This window comes from Sphaerodactylus townsendi, linkage group LG03 (assembly GCF_021028975.2).
Source record: "Sphaerodactylus townsendi isolate TG3544 linkage group LG03, MPM_Stown_v2.3, whole genome shotgun sequence".
In the NCBI taxonomy this organism is placed as follows: Eukaryota; Metazoa; Chordata; class Lepidosauria; order Squamata; family Sphaerodactylidae; genus Sphaerodactylus; species Sphaerodactylus townsendi.
Genome location: NC_059427.1, coordinates 118,683,135 through 118,703,610, shown reverse-complemented (window position 1 = coordinate 118,703,610; position 20,476 = coordinate 118,683,135). Strand labels below are relative to the sequence as shown.

General features: G+C 42.5%; 1 protein-coding gene across 1 annotated transcript; it reads right to left on the bottom strand.

Moving 5' to 3' along the window:
- Positions 1 to 307: 307 nt before the first annotated feature.
- On the bottom strand, positions 308 to 19,386 carry ST6GALNAC1 (ST6 N-acetylgalactosaminide alpha-2,6-sialyltransferase 1). Its single transcript, XM_048490451.1, has 9 exons — positions 19,236 to 19,386; positions 15,434 to 16,133; positions 13,635 to 13,803; positions 11,781 to 11,952; positions 8,657 to 8,795; positions 5,918 to 6,021; positions 5,108 to 5,197; positions 2,014 to 2,113; positions 308 to 1,606 (listed from the first exon to the last, which is right to left on the bottom strand). Exons 1-9 carry the CDS (start codon positions 19,352 to 19,354, stop codon positions 1,412 to 1,414), a joined length of 1,788 nt encoding a protein of 595 aa, XP_048346408.1. The 5' UTR covers positions 19,355 to 19,386; the 3' UTR covers positions 308 to 1,411.
- Positions 19,387 to 20,476: the final 1,090 nt, after the last annotated feature.

Below are 20,476 nucleotides of genomic sequence, written 5' to 3'. Positions count from 1 at the left end.
ACAGGAAGCAAAAGGGAATGAGGCTACACTGTCAAGAACCCCTAGTCCAAGAGATTCATGGGATGGACTAGCACACAGAAAATGACAAAACCCTGGGAGATGAGTCCTCACATCTCAATAGCTGCCACCAGCCCCTTTTCACTACTCAACAGCCAGAAGCCAAATGGCAAGCTTCCAACTTTCCTGGGATTAAAGTCAAAAAAGTCACCCCTACAAGGCAGTCCACTTGCAGTGTGAGTTTCACAAAACAATTAACCTGGCTATATGCTGAAATTAGACTGAAGCAACCAGAAGACAAAACACATGATATGATTAAAGTGATTTATTAAAACTGTGCAAGGAGATCTATTAAAAGAATAGTGAGGATTAAAATAATCAAAAAGACTAACTGTACAGTAATAGCATTGGTTCAAATGATCAGATGTTGCCCTTCTAGCTGAAATCTTCCAGCATTCAAAGTCCACTCTTTCTGAGAGTCAGCATAGGCAGACAGCCTGTATGACCCATAAAGTAAAAGGTCCATTCGAGAAGTCATGGGTAAGGCACCAAGAGCAAAACTAGACTGAAAATCCTGAACTTTATGGCCAAGAGTCTGAGGTGGCCTGAGCTCATTTGACCAATCAGATTGGTGGCTGGTGAGGTCAATTAACTATGTAACCCTTTTACCAACCAAAGGGGTCAGATGGAATCCTGGGGCTTGTGTGCAGCTAAGCCCTTCCACATCTCCCAAGTGTTGAGGCTCATTATTTATTTTAGCTAATTGGATGGAATCCTTGGCCTTGAAGACTAGAGGTGAATCAGGATAGAAACTGCCTCCTCGCACCTGGGTTCTTATCTCAGTTGCAAAAGGTCACAGCTTTGCTGAATCTCAAGCAACAGCACAGTTATTTTCCAATTTAAATTTTCTATGATAGGCCTGAAGCCTGAATCGACATCTAAGAGAACAGGAAACTGCATTAAGGGACTCGGTTTTGTGACAGCACCTCAGAGGCAGAACATAAGCTTTGTGTGGATTTGGTTTCAAGGTCAAATGGAGGAACATTAGGTAGCAGCAATGGGAAGGATCTTAGCCCAAGACTTTGCAAAGAAGCTGATAGTCAGGGTAGGCAGATAAATCCACAGTCTTGCCCATTACAATCAAAAGAGATTCTCAGGGCATATATGTTCAAAAATAATAGAGTTGTTGCTTGCTTGCAGGGTTTTCTTTTTTTTGTCATGCAGCTAACAACTGTGTATGGATACAGTTTTTTCTGCAAGAAGAAGGAACCCTGATTCAAAAACTTTAGGGTCACACAGCCACTCTACATGGTTTAGTTCTGGATAATATCCCTGCTTTTACACACACACGCGCGTGCACACACACACGTCTGTCCACTCTAATTTTATAACCCCCAAAAGAATGCTATTTGCATTATGTTTCTGCTGTGTTCTCCATCAGATTTTTTTGGTAGAGAGTCATGATGTCCGCATCATGAAGTTTTTTCCATACCCTCCGTTCAAGATCAAAGTCATGGTTGGAATAAAAGATGAAGCGTTTCCATTCCTTGTCGTAATAATGGTCTGAATACTTCTGGTGGCCTTCTGTGAGGTACCCATAAGCGCTTACCTGGTGAAGGCAAAAAGTCCACAATATTAGGGAGTTACAGAAGGAAAATGAATTGGATGCAGAAAATTAGGGGTGGGGAATGAATTTCAAAAGGGAAAGTAGCTTACAAACGATGGGATGTGGGTGAGGAAATAGTTGGCTTACCAAATAGTGGGAAGCACATAATTGGAAGATGATGGGGGTACTATTCCAAATCATGGAGAGGGCTAGAGAAGGAGCATAAATTTCCCATTTAGGAAGGACTAGTGCTGCAACTGGACTAAGATTGAAACCAAATATGCATCGTCAAGCACAGGAGACTGAAAGGCTTCATCAGATTCGGATTTCATGTAGTTAGTTAGTTCTCCACTAAGAAAAGTGCCTTTATGTCCTGTGCAGCCCACCTGCCACACCCCCTCCATCCTTACCTGGTCACAAAGATGGAGTGCAGTTAATAAAAGGAACGCTCCTGTTGAAGGTCTATAGATCCGCCAGTAGGGTTTGTCCAAATTTTTGGATTTTAGAAACCTGCAGTGGGACATAAAGTGGGACATAAGATAGCAGGTGACAGTATGCACGCACAGTAAAAATGGTGTGCATCCAGCCCACAGAATGTAAGCAATATGGTACACACATGCAGGGGCGTAGGGGGAGAAAATGGCACCTGAGGCAAAATGGTGCATGGGCGCTGCCCCCCATAGCCCCACCCTGTCTCCTACTTACCGTTTTCCTGCTGGCTGAAAACAGCTTTCTGCTGGCTGAAAACGGGCCAGGCCTGGAAAGGGGTAAAGGTGGCAGGGTCTCAAACTATTTTCCACCCCCACCAGCGTGCACCCAGTGCACGGCGCCCCCTATCCCCTTAGAGTGCCTCTGCACACATGCAATCCACCCAAAGTACCATCATTCTCGCTAATAATGAAGTTGAAGGTTGAGTGCTTACTAGCAAAACAGAATCGTTGACAGACAAGGCTGGAAGACTTTCCAGGCATGCAGAAAAATAGTAGTAGATAAACTAGTCCTGATGAGGACTGGTAATCAGCCAGGGAGATTAAGTTTTCATACCGAAACTAGAACTCGCCAAACGGTTGCAGGGTGGGGGTGGGAGGCTGCCAAAAAGCTGCTTGTTGTTAAAATTGCTTTGGTCCGAGCAAGGCTTTTCCACGAGGAAATCTGCCTCCTTTAAGGCAGCTAGAACAAGCACCTTTCTTTGGAGAAGCGTCATCTGATCTCTCAACTCATCCAATCACCCAGAGTTGCTTGGGGATCTCCAAGTTTTACAACTGATCTCCAGGAGACAAAGTTCAGTTGATGTGGAGAAAAACGGGTGCTTTTGAGGGTGTACTTTATGGCACTGTAGCATGCAGAATTCCATTTCCCTCTCTAAACCCCACCCTCTCCAGATCCCGCCCCCAAAATCTGCAGCTATTTCTCAACCCAGAGGTGAGAACCCCACAATCACCTCACCCTCTGTGGGGCAAAACCTAATGTCTTTATATGTAGAATCAAGAGTCGGTAAGTTGAACTGTCCAAGAAAATCCTGGATTTCAGGGATTTGGTATTTATCCATAATTTTATTTTCTATTTGAATGTTCTGAGCAGGATATTCACAAGGACTCTTTTTAAATTTATCAACTACTGTTTTGTACTACAATTGGTATAGAATGCTGTGGCCAGATTGTTGACTGGAGTGGGTCATAAGGACCATACCAATCCAGTCTTGTTCCATTTACACTGGTTCCCAATCTGCTTCTGAGCCCAATTCAAGAGGCTGATATTCACCTTAAAAGCCCTATAGGTCCTAAAGCCTTGGGCAAGCGTACCTTAAGGATTCATCCAGTCTAGTCAGCTTCAGAGCCCTTGCATCAGGTGCTTCACCATCAGAAGCTAGACAAGAAGCTCCCTCAGAAAGGGCCTTCTTGGCTGTGGTGCAAAAACTTTAGCACTCTGCTACCAAGCTGTCTCCCTGCCTGAGCTTGTGGAGACGGTCTTGGACATGGTGTGCAGGACTCCTACACTAGGTGGACATTACATCCATGCCAAGGCTGGCATGATAAGCCAGAGGTCGAGCTCACTGTGGTCATCCTTAGAGGTCTTATTCAGTTACCCTCAACAATTGAGACTAACATGCTGTAGGGTTGTCAGCACTGGGTTAGGAAACACCTGGAGGTTTTGGGGGTGGAGCCGAGGAGGGCATGGTTTGGGGAGGAGAGGAACTTCAATGGGGTATAATGCCAATAGAGTCTAGCTTCAATGAGAGCCATTTTCTCCAGGTGAACTGATTTCTGTTGCCTGGAAATCACTTATAAATACCAAGAGATCTTTAGCTGCAACCTGCAGGTTGGCAGCCTAATGCATGGGAACCTGAGAATGGTCTTTCTTAGTCATAGCTTCAAAACTCTGGAACACACATCTCAGGGAGATTTGTCTTTCTCCCTCTATTAGTGTCTTCAGTCAATGAATGAAGACTTTTTTTTTGTTTCATTTGGCATACCCCCAATAACCATTATTGGCCTTCCTCCCTGGTTCTATAGTGTTTGTTTGATTTTGTATTGAATTATTTTATAATATAATTGTTGGTTTTAATTGTTCAGATGTTTTAATATTTTTAGAGCACCATCTTGGGGATCCTGATCAGGTGGAAAGTCAGCACAGAAATGTTTTAAATAACTAAGATCAATAAAATTCCTTTCTGTCTGTCTGCCCCTGCCACCGACTTCTGCCAGCGGGTGAAGACATTGTTGGTCTGTTTGGCTGAACCCCAAGTAAACACTTATTAGCTCTAGTTGTATTGTGTTTGTGTGTCTATATACTTTTATTACATTGTTAAATATTTTACATATGCATTTTAAATACAGTTTTAATGTTTTAAATGTTTTGATTGCTTTGATAGGCACTGCCTTGGGACCCCTATTTGGGTGGAAAGGCAGCTAGTACCGGTAACGTTTTAAATTATATATATATAATTTCTATCCTTTGCCAGTTATAATGCACAGGAGGAAGGAGTTGATGGGGCTGGCTAACATTATCAGCAGGGCTTTTATGGGGCATCCATTCATACCATACAATGACCCCCTTCCCCTCAAATTCATCAGCGACTATTGCTAAACTCTGGAGTTTTAAAAACTTATGCAGAAGCAAGAGTTTCAGTTGGTGTAGCTCAGGGGTAGGGAACCTGCGGCTCTCCAGATGTTCAGGAACTACAATTCCCATCAGCCCCTACCAGCATGGCCAATTGGCCATGCTGACAGAGGCTGATGGGAATTGTAGTTCCTGAACATCTGGAGAGCCGTAGGTTCCCTACCCCTGGTGTAGCTATTCCTACCATTGCAGCATTGTGGATGGAGAAACTGTGTTCCTACCATTGCAGCATTGTGGATAGAGAAACTGTGCTTGCCCAATGTTGCTACAACTATTAAAGCCCGAGAGCACTGACATCCACTGAATCTGGCAATCACAATTATTTTGAACATCAAAATTACAAAGGGTTCTTTATTACTGACATTAACTTTATTTATGATCTACCTGTTTTTGGTGTATCTGAGAAAATCTGGATGAATCACGAAATATTTGTCCAGGCTGAAATTATTATCAAATTTGTCCCTGGGTATTTTCCTAGGAAAGAAAGCAAAAAATAAATAAATAAAGTTTTGGCTTACTGTACTCTGCTTTTATCTGAATGATGACCCAAAGCAGCTTACAACATTCTCCCCTCTTCCAATTTTATCTTCCCAGAAACCCGTGAGGTAGGTTAGGCTGAGAGAGAGTGACTGGCCCAAGGTCCAGTGGGCTTCCATAACAGATTTGAACCTGGGTCTCCCAGATCTTAGTCTGACACTCTAGTCAGTCTTATGTGCTGATGTACCATGCATACACCATACCCTCAAGCAGAGGCGTAGTTCCAAGGGGGTCAGAAGGGGGGTTACGATGTACCGGAGGCGTGCCCCTGTGGGGATGTGGTGAGGGCATTCCAGGGTGGGGCGGGGGGGGGAGGACGCACCGATGCACCAGTGCATCCTCCCCCCTGCCCCGCCCCGGAACGCTCTCACCACCTCTGCCTTTAAGTCAGGCAATTCAGCTTCCAATATCCAAGCCTGTTTTTAAAATTTAATTTTCCTGGTACTTGTTGGCTGGGCTTTTCTGTGAGCTGCCTTCAGTTACCATGGGTGCTGAGGGAAAGTGGTGTATGAATATTTTAATAAACAAAGGGGGAGAGTAATAGACTAACAGTAAAGAAACATTGCCACCAGAGCCTTCTATAAAGAAGAGCTAAAGCTGCAACAAAGCTTAAGGAAGAGAATTCTGAATAGTGCTTAGACCACAGAGCCGTCTCACCCATAGTAGTCCAAAAATCCCTTTCTGACTTCCTTGTTCAGCAGAAGAGCTTTCAGCCACTCATAATCTCTTTCCCCTTCCAGGAAATGAAGGTACTTGATCTCCTAGGAAACACATCACACATATGTTGACAGGGAGAAGAACAGAAGGAACAGAAGCATTGCCAGAATGCATTTAACCACTGGGCAGGACTGGGTATACAGCATGCCAACCCCAACCCCCACCCCCACCCCCAGCCCAATCCAAATTCTGTTCCAACTTCATTCTGAATAAATTATGTCAGTGATCCAAGAGCAATTTCAGCTTTTCAGAGTAGCAGAACAAGGTCAAAATGAATGAGGGGATAAAAATGGGATGTTCTGCAAAATTCGGAGTGCTGATTTAGGAACCTGGAGATAGTCCAGACTACGCTAAACTGAGAGAAATCAGAGACCCAGCAGTCATAGAGACATAAAACCCAAGCGATCCCTTGCCAAACTTATTGTCACTAATTCAATAATGCTCACAGTGTGAGGAACTATTTGCCTGGCTTCTAAGTACTGGTTCCTCATCCTGTCAGCATGAATGCCTTCACCATTCAAGGAAGCGGATACAAAGGAGATTGTATTACCCATTATCCCTTCTTTGCTTGCAGTGGCTGATTGTTGGTCTGAGTCTAATGGTCTCTATGCTGTTCTGAGATTTAATGGATTTTTATACATACTTAACATAGGCATCCTTAAACTCATATGTAAAGTGTAAAGTCATGTCAGGTCGCAGCTGACTTGTTGCAGTCCTGTTGGGTTTTCAAGCCAAGAGACTAACAGGGGTGGTTTGACATTGCTTTCCTCTGCATAGTGACCCTGGCATTCCTTGGTGGTCTCTCATTCAAGTTCTAACCAGGGCGGACTCTGCTTAGCTTCTGCGATCTGATGAGATTAGGCTAGCCTGGACCGTTCAGGTTAGAACCTCATATACAATTACAATATAAGACATATTCTGGTCTTTTCTGCACAAGTCACTGAAAACGTTTCAGGAACATTTTCGATCCCTTCTTTATGTTTGTCTGCACTCACCTCCTCCAAATGTTTCATGGCCACTGTGAGGGGTTTTTCAAATGATGCTTTGTAGCTCTGTTTAACCAGTGCTTTGTTGATTCGACCAAAATAGGGGAGGGAAAGGTGAGGGGGAAAGGAGTGAGTGAGGGACGCAAAAAAACAAACAAAGCCCAGCACCAAGGTGGAGGTTGGGCAACAGCACAGAGGTGTAAAAAACAGCAGCAGGAAAGATAAAACGTTTGAAAAAATGACTGCATTGTGAGGAAAGACGGCTTATAAACATTTCAGACTAAAGAATCATTATAAAAGGGCTTCAAAAGAAACAGAAAGGTTCTTGGAAATGTTTTTGGAATCAAAGGGGGGGGGATGAAGGATTCAATGGAGGAAACATTTCATTTCCTGCCTGAAAACATTTTAAATGGTGTGTGCAGAAAAGGCCGGTGATAAATGTTGGAAGTGCTCTGCAAATAGACTGGATTTTAAACATATCTTTAGGGCATGTCATTACACAAGTTTTTGGAATTTTGGACCAAGTATTTGAAATTGCATGCTACCAGTTGTCAATAAACCAGGTAGTGATATTGTTACTGTGTCTAACAGACTCAGAGCCCCATCCAAAGGCGGAAGGCGAAATCCGCTCTTGGGAGCACTGGGGATTTGCCCTCCCAGGGGCACTTACCCTGGCAAAGGGGTGATTCTGCCAGTGCGCACACGCACACACACACATGGCCCTGGAACACCACGTTGAATGCTGTAATAGCATCCCAGGGTCCCTGTCACTGTGGGCGTAGTTGGGCCATAACCAGTCAGCTCCTCCCTGATCTTTGCTGGCATTATGCTGGCAGGCCATTCCTTGGACTAAAGCCACACTCTTGGTCTACTGAGGCCCGTTGAGGCTTCTCACCAGCAGGGAGGCCCTTTCACTTTTCAAGCCTTCCCACACCACCGGGAAGCCTCTTGGACGGGATTGCCCGTACATGACATGGATTGGGTTTTTAATTTGGTTATAAATCTACTGAATGCAACAAAAATTGTATTGCAATAAACTGGGGAAAGAATGCATAATCACCAACAAGATCAGAATGATTTAATAAGGTCTGAAAAATGAGTTTATTAATCACATAAGTGCTCAAAGTATGTCATATTTGGAAATGAACTAATTTTATGAATGATGACCTATCTTTTATTATACTAGAACTCTAAATTCCTAATGGAATCTGCCCATATGTATTCTGTGGCATGTTAGAACTGATATTAAATTTGTTTGTAAAATGGACTCACAGCTTGTTATTATCTTTTCAATAAATAGGATTTTTTTAAAAAAAGAATAAGACACATACCATAGCTCTGTAGTGGCCAGAATTATTCAAAGTTGGGTCTGCCATCCTTGAATAAACTAAGGCTCATTCTGCACAGCATATTTATAATGAGTCGCAATCGTTATGAATGAACTCATTTCCCCTTTTTCTAAATGGGAAATGAATTCATTTGTAACAACTGTTACTTGCTATAAATCTGCTGTGCGGAATCCACTTCAGTTACCTGACAACTAGACCCAATGCTTCTACTTTATGGAGTGCTGTAGGCTAGAACTAGGCGGTAGTTCTGCCCTACGGTAGCCAAAATATAAAGGCCAAATTAAGAGTAACCAGTTCGCTACCCAACAAGGAAGCAGAGTATAAACGTTATGCATCTGTCTTACCTTTCCCATGGGAATCTTCTTAAATCCTTGATGCCCCAGAATCATAAGTGAAGACATTAAGGAATAGGCTGTGAATCCATAGAAGGATGTTCTTGTTCCGACGTCTTTCTCATAACCCTTGATCACAGCCCCACTAACCCTGGATCAAGAGACCGTATTGAATTGTAAAGTTAGCCATGCCAGGCCTCCTCATTGCATTTTATTCTCTATTGCAGGGTTGAGGGGCTCCAGTAGTTGATGCAAAATAACTATCTCAAGATTTCTATGGAAAAATAATTCCAGAGGAAGGCATGTAAGACGTTTAATTGTCCTAACATATAGAAAACAGAAACTCCAGTTAAGACCACAGGTCCTACATATACAGACTGTTCAAGTATAATGGATGTTTGCTCCGAATACACTTGAGTGAATTTATAACCAGACCCTGACAGCAACACTTATATAAACTGCTGGAATCCCCTCACATTTTGAAAAAAATACAACCAAAAAGAGTTTTGTGGACCTTCAGATTTGCCTAAGGTTTGGAACACTACATTCAGCTGCTGAATTAAAATAGATTGGTAAATCCACCCTTTTCCTATAATTTCAGAAATAACTGAAAGCTAAAGAGATTTCATTGCAGATTAGAGTAAAAGAACACAGTGACCTAAATGCCCCTCCCTGCCCCATTAGTTCTTACTGTGGTCATCCCAGTCTGGCCATGTGAAAATCTCCATTTTCATTGTTAAAATGTCATCATCAAACCTACCAGAAGTGACAGAGCACAGTCTGTAGGAGGCAATACTAATCAAAAGGAGGGCCCCACAAGTGGGGGACCGCCTCAGACTGAAGGCATAGCTAAGCTTTGATTCTGTATCTTGCGGCCAGAATGAGCACAAGAATAGCCATTATATGTTTCCTAGTTAAGCCTTTGGCAATGTTTGAGAACTGTAATAATTCAAGTATGGAAAAGGAGAACTTTGTTAGAATCAGACCAGTCTAATTTATATAAGCCTAATTTATATATTTATATGTAGCAGAATGAGAGAACAGTCTCCTCTGGGTGTAGAATGGTCTGTAGTATTTCAGTCTGCAGAGAGAAATCTCATTTTTGAATGTTCACTCATATACAGTTCCTTATGTATAGATATAGAAAACTAGCATTTCGGGACCAAAGGGTCTAGCCCAGTCCATTCCTTGATGTACTAGTTCCACTCTCTATGGAACAGGGGTAACGAGAATGTCAGACTAGGATCTCGGAGACCAAGATCCAAATCTCGACTCCATCATGGAAGCTTGCTAAAGTGATACTGTAACCTGTCTACAGTAGAAAGGTGTATTAATATACCTGTGGAGCCATTATTCCTTCCTTCGTCTTTTGGAAGCTAGTAGCCAACTAACAGATCAAAAGACTGGAAACTTTTGAAATATAAATAGTCCTTTGTGGGTTTGCTAGACTAAAATCTTAACAGCCTTATGCAGGAGGGGGAGCCAGTTTATTGCTTATTGAATACAATACAGGAAATAAGCTTCTGGAAAAATAGTACTTTTTGAAACTTTCCACTAGATAGGTGTTGTGGTTTAACTAAGCGCTGGCTATATTATAAAGTAGGTCGATAATTAGGTTAAGTTCCAAAGTTTAAGTTGCATGGCTCCGGGAGCAACCTAGAGGCAGGGCTCATGTAAATGTTCCAGCATAAAACAGAGCTGCATGCATGCAGACACTGCCTTCTGTGTCTTGAGCCCATTGATACAGATGGTCTTTATGCATGATCATGAATTTTTAAAAGTGCACTTTTCTCTACTCTTTCAGTGTTTATTGATGAAATTGTACATCCTGGGTTCCTCATATTATTCCCAGTTGATCCCAGTAACAGTATACCGGTAATCTATTCTGCCTCGCCAAACAAGAGAGACACCACCAAAAAAGGGTAAAGCAAAATGCTGACAAAACAAACCAACAACATTTGAGACAATATACAAATAATGGCCAATTCAATTGTGCACATAAAGCACCACACAGATTATTTAATAACAATTCAAGAACAGATTGTGAACATCCACAATGACAAAACAGAGTGGCATGTGTGTTTCGGCAAACAGCCTTCATTGGTGCCTTACTCTATCAACATAATTAGGGCAGTCACATCCCATTCACACAGTAAAAATCATAATAAACCACAAAGACCAGTTAGATGACTTAGACCCCTTCCGCACATGCAGAATAATGCACTTTCAATCCACTTTCAATGCACTTTGCATCTGGATTTTACTGTGCAGAATAGCAAAATCCACTTGCAAACAATTGTGAAAGTGGATTGAAAGTGCATTATTCTGCATGTGCGGAAGGGGCCTAAGAGTCCCATCCAAAGGGAGGCCTGAATCTGCTCTTGGGAACGGGGTGCCACCACGCTGGCAGATTCATCCTCACAAGGGCAATTACCTTGGCAGAAGGGTGATCCCGCTGGCATGCAGTAGCGGCCACCCTTCCCCAATACTGGAACATGGTGCTGAAAGCCATTCCAGCGACTCAGGGTCCCTGCCACCGCTGGCATAGCAGGGGTGGGCCAGGGGCATGGCCAAGGGAAGAGCCGATATTAGTTGGCCGCCTCCTGGCCTTTGCCAGCATTACGCCGTTGGGCCCGACTTCAGACTTAAGCCACCAGAAAAGTGGTGTAAGTCCACTGGGGCCCGCAGAGTCCTACTGTTGGTGGGGAGGCTTTTTCACTTTGTGAATCTCCCTATGCTGCCAGAAGGACTCTATGGGAGTGGCAGGGCGGCGCCACATCAGTGCTGCAGCCCGCCCACCACCTCTGGTGTGGATGGGGCTGTCCAACCTGCAAAACTAAAAACCTGCAAAAAATGAAAAGAACTTTAAAACAAACCAATAAATAAATAAACAGGACTTTAAAACAAACAAACAAATAAATGAAGGCTGTTTGCCCAAATGCTCATGTCAATTTGTTTTGTCTCATTGCCTGTGACTGTTTGCATTCTGTTCTTTAATTTTTTTATCACATTTAGCTATCCATGTTCTGCTCTGTGCACACAACTGAATTGGCCATTATTTGTATATTGCATCGTACTAGTCACGGTGGGCAATACACGAGGGAAGAATAAAACCGAAGAAGCAGGTTCCTCTTACCGGAAGACATAATGATGGGAGTCAATTTCCTGGCCCATTCTGGAGTTGTTCAATATCCCTCCATTTCCTACTACAGCACAGGTGATGCACCTGGAAGCGTGGCTGCTGTTCTGTGCCATGAGAATTTGGTGATAGGGTTTTGGAGGAAGCATGGTTATGACTTCTTTTACCACTGGAAAAGACAAAAGTATCATTGTTCAGCATAACGGAACAGCAAGAACATATGCCAGATCCACACACCATCAGTTATATTATGTGTTTTTTGCTCTGCAATCATCATTCACCTCCTGATTGTCTTGCTGCGCAGGGAAATCCAGCAGGTGAATGATTATTATGGTACAGTATCCAATGAAGTATGAATCCAGCTGTACTCTGAACTGTGAAGAGAATATAACAGAACTAAGGAAATGAACTGGGCCCATGAAATTTGCTGGGGGAGTGCAGGTGGATTGGGACACAAAGGCTCATTAATACAGGTGATATTTGACTTGGCCTACCAGGAACCCGTAGGTCGGAGAGAAACTTCACCCATTGCTTTTTTAATCTGTCTCTAGTAGATGCTAACCTTTCAGGAAGAAATGACTTTGTTATAGGGTTGCCAGACCCCCTCCAGGGGCAGCGGATCCCCTGATTTGGACCCCCTCTCCCTGACAAGGTCCATCTGGCCAGCAGGGGACTTACTGGGCTTACAATGAGGCCCTGGCCTCATTGGTGCACCAATGTCACTTCAGAAAGTGACACTGTGTTGGCAATGTTGAAGGAGTCATTGGGAGTATTTTGGGCAAAACTGTATGGTTATTTGGGCAAAACTGTATGGTTAAAACACCCTCTACGATGGAGTTTTTGCCCAACCAGAGCATCTTCCTTGGCATCACTGACATGATGATGTCACACTCAGAGGTGACATTATCGTATCAGCGCCAGCCGCCCTGTGAGCAGCTAAGTCCACCACCTCCATCCTTTGTCTGTTGCCATGGGGGACTTGGCAACCCTACTTTGCAGCCCTTTCCAGGGTCAGGTTTCTTTTCCTGTCTGAGAAGATTTCTAGTACCCAGTGGATATGCTTCGTCTCCATTAGTTCCCTAAGGGATCTGGGCCACTGTTTTCCTGGAAGCTTCTGGCTGCAGGTATTGGGCGTTTCAAGGAATTGCTCCCTGTACTCACCTCTTCTTCTTCTTAAAAAAAAAAAATAGGAGTGAGAATTGCCACTCTGTACCTGGGATACTAGAAGCTCTTGTGTTTAAGACAGATGGTGGCATGGCCTGTGCGGTATAGCTGTGATTTGGAAGGTCCAGGTGCAAATTCCTACTCTGCCAGAAGCCTGATGAGTGTTCCTGGGTCAGTCATTCTTTCTCAACCTAACCTACCTCACAGGGTTATAATGAAGATAAAATGGAGGAGGGGGTATGATGTACATTTGGCATGCACTCTTTGGAGTAAGAATGGGATAAACATGTACTGAATAAGTAAATAAATCTACTGTAAGCTGAGGAGGAAAATGCAGTATGATTTAACACACAATATCACTATGTTTACCAGCTTCTTCCTTCAAAACAAGGAAGCTTTCACTATTACATAGTAGTTCAGTGCAACATAATATATTTGTTGTTCTCAGAAGAGTGTCTCTATCAATATGGGGTCTTCCTATACACTTAGCACTGATAATGAAGATACTGCAGCTGGTAACTGATCATTATTTTATAAGGTGGGAGGGGAGGAAGGAGCAGGTTCTGAGTTGAAGGAAACTTAACAGGGCCTTACAGCCTGCTCAGTATACAAGTCAGAATTTTTTGTTCCAGTGGGAAGAAGCCCCATTATTAGCCCCCTTTGTTTCCCCCTGGTTGAGTTACTCACATGAGTAATTTAGCTCCATGAACCCAAAAGGTGGGGGGAAGTGCTCCATGCGCTCCCATTCACTGTCACTGAAGTGACTCCTGTCCATAAAGAGTGTGATGTTAGGCAGGAAAATGCCCTGCAACCAGTCAGAGTTGGCAGCCTTGACCCGCAGTGAATTTGGACAGGTCTTGAAATACAAAGAAAGGGAAACAACATTGGGAAGTGACTATTGGACACTGCAAAGTTGCACAACTGATAGCAGCTTCTTCCCTCTCTCAGAGGACTATTAATGTATCTGATGCGGTGTCAAACATTCTAAGAGCAGAATATATGATGCTGCCTCATCTTGTTCTGTATTGTTTTACTGAAGCCAGCAGCAGCTCTCCTGAATCTCAGACAGAAAAAGACCTTTCATGCTTTTTGGTACCCGAGATCCTTTTATCTGCAGATGCCAATGAATGAACCTGAAACCAGCTGCTTGCAAAGCAGGTATTCCCATCGCTGCAATGTGGCCATCTTCTGGTTACTATGGTGCTGGCAGCCATTTACATAACACGAATGTCCAAGTTGTCCTGGTGTTTTTTTGTTTCTGGCCTTATTTCTACAGCATCCATCTTGGAAAGTTTAGGGATCATCTTTTCTCATACATGTCACCCATACATTAAGAATCCTGCTCTACTATATGCTGTAAGACTGTCCTCCATGAAGAACAGAATGATTTTAGTGGTATGAAAATAACTTCAGTTGGATGAAAAGCACCCCCCAGTGTGATCAATCAGGCTTACTCAACGGAGTAAGACTTTTAGGTGACAGGTGTTAAAATGTACTTTTTTTTGGTCAAGAATTCACTTGACAGAGCTCATCAGCTATTTCATTTATATTTTTGTATAAATTTTCAGAAATTAGATGATTTTTATATTTCTATGTTATTTTATGGTACTCTTGCTGTTTTCAATATTGATGGTAAATAGTGTTGCCAACTACCTGGAGAGGGCAAAATGTCCTGTCTCTTTGCCAGATCTTTAACAGGATCTTATTTACTAGTTACTGTGATTTCTCTCCTTCCATGAAAAACTTCCCCTACTTATTAACATAAATGTTAAAGGGAGAAGACATTTTTCTCAAGGTCTGCTGGCAATCCTAGTTGTAATCTGTTTTGAGTGCCACATGAGAAAGCCAGGATATAAATACAAATAAATAAAACCTTACTAGAAACTCCCTCCTTGATGTCTCTGGCAGCATGGAGAGCCAGTCAGCACCTCTGGAGTGGAGTGTCTCTTCCCCAGACATCCAATCAAGCACAGGGAAGGGCTGTGGCTCAGTATGAAAGTTTCTGTGTCCATGTAGAAGGTCATAGAGTTGAAAGGGGCCACGCAGGCCATCTAGTCCAGCATCCCTGACATGTGTGTGTCCAACCACTACTTGAAGACTGCCAGTGAAGGCGGGGGGCTCACTATGGAATTATTTAGGGGTTCCCCATCTATGTTCACCATCTGCATATCACTGGAATGTTGTGAAGGTGTTGAAGCACAAATAAAACCACTGACAAATTCTATTATGCTTTGCTGTTTTATCGTCATCATCTTGAACCTGAGCAGCGTTGGGGGCTCAAAGTAAGGCCATGTGACACATAGTTTACAAAGTACAGAAACAAACCATTGAACAAACCTACATGCCACATGCAAGTTTTTTGTTCTACCCCAGATTACTAATAACTGAACCAAAGCTGAACCAAACTAGCTTTGTATTCTGAAGACATATGAAAAATAATAAACCACCAGAATCTTTAGGGGGTTTATGACCATGTGTCTACTTACTGACTGTGGAGTTGAGTTATCCAGAAGATACTGGTCATCAAAGTCCCAACGGGGTTCAGATCTGAAGTCAGATGCTTTGAACCTTTGACTGTGGTTCCGTGCAAGTACGCTGTGATCCGCAGTGACAGAAACTGACTTAGCTTTGGTAAACAACTTCCGAGAAGGAGGGTCAGAAGTTACCAAATGCTCTTCAGATAAGTCTCTTTCTTTTAATTTCTCCTTGGTTTGCTTCTCTTGTTTATGATGGGGCATCACATCTTTATTTTTCTGTTTCTTTGAAACTGGTACTAGTGCTATTCTCTTACCTTGTTTTTGATTGGCAGTCTGTTTTGCACCCTTACCCACAGTAAGATTTTGCTTGGCTGTAGGTGTCACAGCCGTACTTTCAGGTTGCATCTCATTGGCTCGGCGTCTTAATTCCTTCTCAGCTTGTTTTTTATTGGCTGCTGGTACCACAAAACTATTCCTGGTTTGCTTCTCAATAACTGCAGATGTCTCTTCTCTTTCCTTGGTGTGCTCTTTCTTGACATCCAGATTGTGGTTCAGCACCAGTCTCTTAACAGCATCTTGCTCTTGTGCAGTAATGTAAGAGCTGAGTAGGGGCTTTACTTTCTCCTGGTAGATAGGAAGAGCTCCTTGGGTACTCTGCTGGACATTCATTTGTAGCACTCTGGTGGCATGATGAAAGTACTCAGATAGTCTAAAGGAAGTTCAAAAGACATTTATCTCCAAAATACTTTAATAGAGAATAGTATATTTATACCAAAGATTCTGTAGACAGCTGCTTGCACAGCACCGCTGGTAACCAAGCGATATCCACCCACACTGGTCCATAATGAATTCCCCACAAATAGTATTTCTGGAATAAGAGGGAATGCACTGCATAACTGTAGAAAAGCAATTGAGAAATTTTATACATCAGTAAAAATATAAGCGCTAAGGATAAGTTAATAAAACACACATTCACACAAACAAGTAGAGTTGAGACTGCACAGATGAGCTTGACAGGGTGATATTTTGGATGTGTTCAATGAAAGGCTGCCATCAAGGCCTCTCTATGATGAAATGCATTTGCCAGAATGGTTTTGGGGGAAAGCAGCTTATATATAGAACCGCTAGGGAAAGGAGTTAAGAAAAGGAAACAGTTTTGGGGTGTGGGTGTAATCACTTGAGGGAAAGCAATGCCACCACTTCCAACCCTTTGTACTATTGTTATGTCTGGAACAGATGGAGGATGCATTTCACTGACAACCCCTTTTACTTCTTCCTTTCTCCAGTCCCTCATTCCACACAGAACCAGTACAGGTGCTTCGGCTGACACAACAGGTATCAATCTATACACATATCTATGCAGATTCTTAGCATCAAGTAAGAAAAGTGAGATTTCCATATATGCCAGTCCTGTCTGTTGGAAGACTGAATGTTTATAACTAAACTTTAAAAGATACTCCCGCCTGCCCTGCTGCCTTTATGGGTGACCCAGGAAATTACACAGGTTACACATTATCATAACTGTTGGCTTGCACAAATATGTGGAGCAGCTTCTGGCCGTAAAACAGTCCATAACTATTAACTCACTGCATGCACGCACACTGCATGCACGCACACACCCCCTTTAAAAAAAGGTTCTCAGCAGAACAAGACCTGTATGTGTCAATCTGCAATCAGATGTTGTGGCTTTGAATCAAGCCAGAGCACATAATGTGCCCATTTGTCAATCATCAAAGTGTAGAGGAAATGTTGCAGGTGTTTAATTAATGGGCTGAGATGCTGACCACTCACTTCAGAAAACTGTTGCAGACCATTATCCTTGGGAGTTGCCAGTCTCTCTCTCTCTCTCTCTCTGAATCATAGTCCTATGGTAAATTTATTTTTGTAGCCTGGTCACTGCACCCTAACAACTCATCTACACAAATGTTTGTGGGAGACTAATACTTGATGCCATTCTACGCAGAGGTATCCCCTTCTGAGCCTAATGACTTCAAGTTTACATACACATGTGTAACTTGTCTTAGGATGGCTCTGTAAATCAACCATCAGTCACCACAAACCAACTATTGAAGAGTAATTGTGGTTTTCTAAGCCCTGCTAGACTTCAAGGATAAAATGTTTACCTTTTAGAGGTCTGATCATGGCAAATTAGAAATGAACATACCTCCTTGGGCATTTTCTGTTTCCCTTTTCTGGTTGTGCATTGCACTTCCAAAGCAGCCACAATCTATTGTGCAAATACTTTTTTTGATTCCCATGGGTACATTGTGGTATTTCTGTATTATCTTGATCCCTTTACAATATACTCCAGTCAGTTCGACTTTTTGAGGCAATACATGTCTTTTACCTCAGTTCGCAATACAAGTCTTTTACCTCGTGCCTAACTTTGCTGTAAAATTTACTCAAACAAGATTAGGTGAATCTCCAGGCCCACGTGAACATAACAGGTGCCAAATGGCTGCACGCTCCACTTCCAGTGGCTTTATCAACCGGATATAATAGTAAACAATTGAAGGCACACAACTGCAAACAGAACTGTTTATCTGCCAGTTTTCCTGCCATCAAATCACATCCTATTTGCTCCATAGGATTTTCAACGCAAGAGGCATTCAGAGGTGGTTTGCCATTGCCTACCTGGCAACCCTTGACCTTTTTGATGGTCTCCCATCCAAGTACCAACCAGGGATGACCCTGCTTAGCTTCTGAGACCTGCTGAGATTGGGCTAGCTTGGGGTATCCAGGTCTAGAAGAGTTTATATAAATATATAGAAGCTTAAACTGTTCTGGGTAGTTGGTAGCTGTTGAAGCCTTAATTGAAAGTGAATATCTGAGGTGGGGAAACCTAATGAAATATTTGAACTAGTTGTTTTTTTCATTTTCAGCGAGGTGAGCATGGATCATGCAATTGCACAGCAATGGGTACAGCATCACTCAAGCAAAACCTAAGACCTATGTAGCCTTGGAACTCTTAGAGAGAGAGGCAGACAACTGCAACGGTCAGAAAACATTTCTGTTATATTAGAATGTAAAGAAGTTTACCTGAATGGGGAATACTTCGGCATGTTCTATTAGGAAGAGGAAAGAAATGAGTAAGAAGGCACCTTGGGTGCCTTTCAGTGGGCAAAGCCAGTGTAGTATAGTAGTTAGAATGTCAGTCAGGTCCTAGAAAACATAGAGTTGCCAACCTCCAGATGGGGCCTGGAGATCTCCTGTTTTTATAACAAATCTCCAGACTTTATTTGATTCATTTGTACTCTTTCTCCCCATAGTCCAAAGAGGCTTACATTGCTCTTCTTGCCTCCATTTTATCCTCACAACAACCCTGTGAGGTAGATTAGGCAGAGAGAATGTGACTGGCCAAGGTCACCCATTGAGGTTCCATGGCATGAGTGGGGACTCAAACCATACTGGGTCATTACAGAAATCAGATCCCCTGCAGAAAATGGCTGCATTGGAGGGTAGGTTCTATGGTATTGTAGCATGCTAAATCCCTCCCTTCCTATCCTCCATTTCCAGAAATTTCCCAACCCAGAGCTGGCACCCTTAAGTAAACGTTGGTTCAACTCCCTATAATAGGATCACGAAATGCACTAGGTGACCTTAGGTCAGTCTTTCTCTTTCAGCATGATCTATCTCACAGGTTGTAGTGAGGGCAAAAGGGGGGGGGGCACCAGGAACACCTTGAACACATATACCAACATGAACACCTTGAAGGAAAGAAGGGGACTGTGTATCATTAAATAAAGTACAGCCAAACTAGTTACAGTGCGGAGCCTATAAAGAACATTTAAGAAGACAAAACTTTTCTTACCTGTATGGAAATTTTTCTGTAAAGCCAATGTAGGCAGCAAAAGAAACAAAGAAGAACAAAAAGATCATGCCCAGCAGCTTGAGGGATACCTTAGGAAACATCCTTCTGGTTGCTCTCATGGTCTCAAGTGAGACAGCACACAAGGTCTCTCTCTGCTGTCCCTGCTACAAGTATACTAAACAACAGTCAAACCTACAGCTCTGCTTTCCTTCAGGCAGGGAGGGCAATACAAACATTCAGTTCAGGTGCTCTACGATTATTCAGTGTCATTCTTCTGTCCAAAAAGACAGATAAAGCTATTGCTTTATGTCAGTTTTATTTCTTTTGTTTGTAGATCATGCAGAGCAGAGAAACACCCTCAAGTCAAACTACTTTTCCATACCATTAATGGGCCTGCTGAAAGAAATGTAACTATTTTGTTGTAGGTAAATGTTATCTAAGCAGATAACATTATTTGTCCTCCTCCCCCTTTGACAGTTCTATAAACAGAGGTTAATTCAACAGGTGTGTTTCTCCCCACTGTATTTGAAGCTGTATGCACTAAAATTCCCACTTCCAGAACTGTAAAAGATATAGAATACCAGTTCTATATATCAAGAAATCCTGTGTGTGAGAGAGAGACTGAATCACACTTGTTGTGTTCTTTCGGTTAAGGGAATAACAATGCTATCTAAGCAGACTCAGTGGTGGGATTCAAACATTTTAACAACAGGTTCCGATGGTGGTGGGATTCAAATAATGACTGTTAAAAAATATTTTAAAAATATTTTAATATCACTTTTTTTATTTTAAGTATTAAAATATTAATACTTAATAAAAATATTTTAAGTATTAAAAAAGTGATATTTTCCTCAATTCTCTGAACTGAGGAAATTTTAACAACAGGTTCTACAGAAACTTCGGAACCCCCTGAATCCCACCTCTGCCTACACTATTCAAATCCTACAGACTTCAATGGACTTAGATTTGGGGTTTATAAACTGCAATATACCAACAATTATTTATTTATCTTATTTTAAATTATACCACCTTTCTCCACAAAATGAAGACCAGGGTTCCCAGTCTCCCCATGCGTACTGGAGATCTTCTGGAATTACAACTGATCTCCCCAAACCCCCTTCTTTGCAGCCTCCACCACCAAAATCTCCTGGAGTTTCCCAACCTGGAGTTGGCAACACAAAAGTGGTTTCCAAACACGCACGCGCAAATTTCTTACCGAAGGACCACATGTAATGAATAAC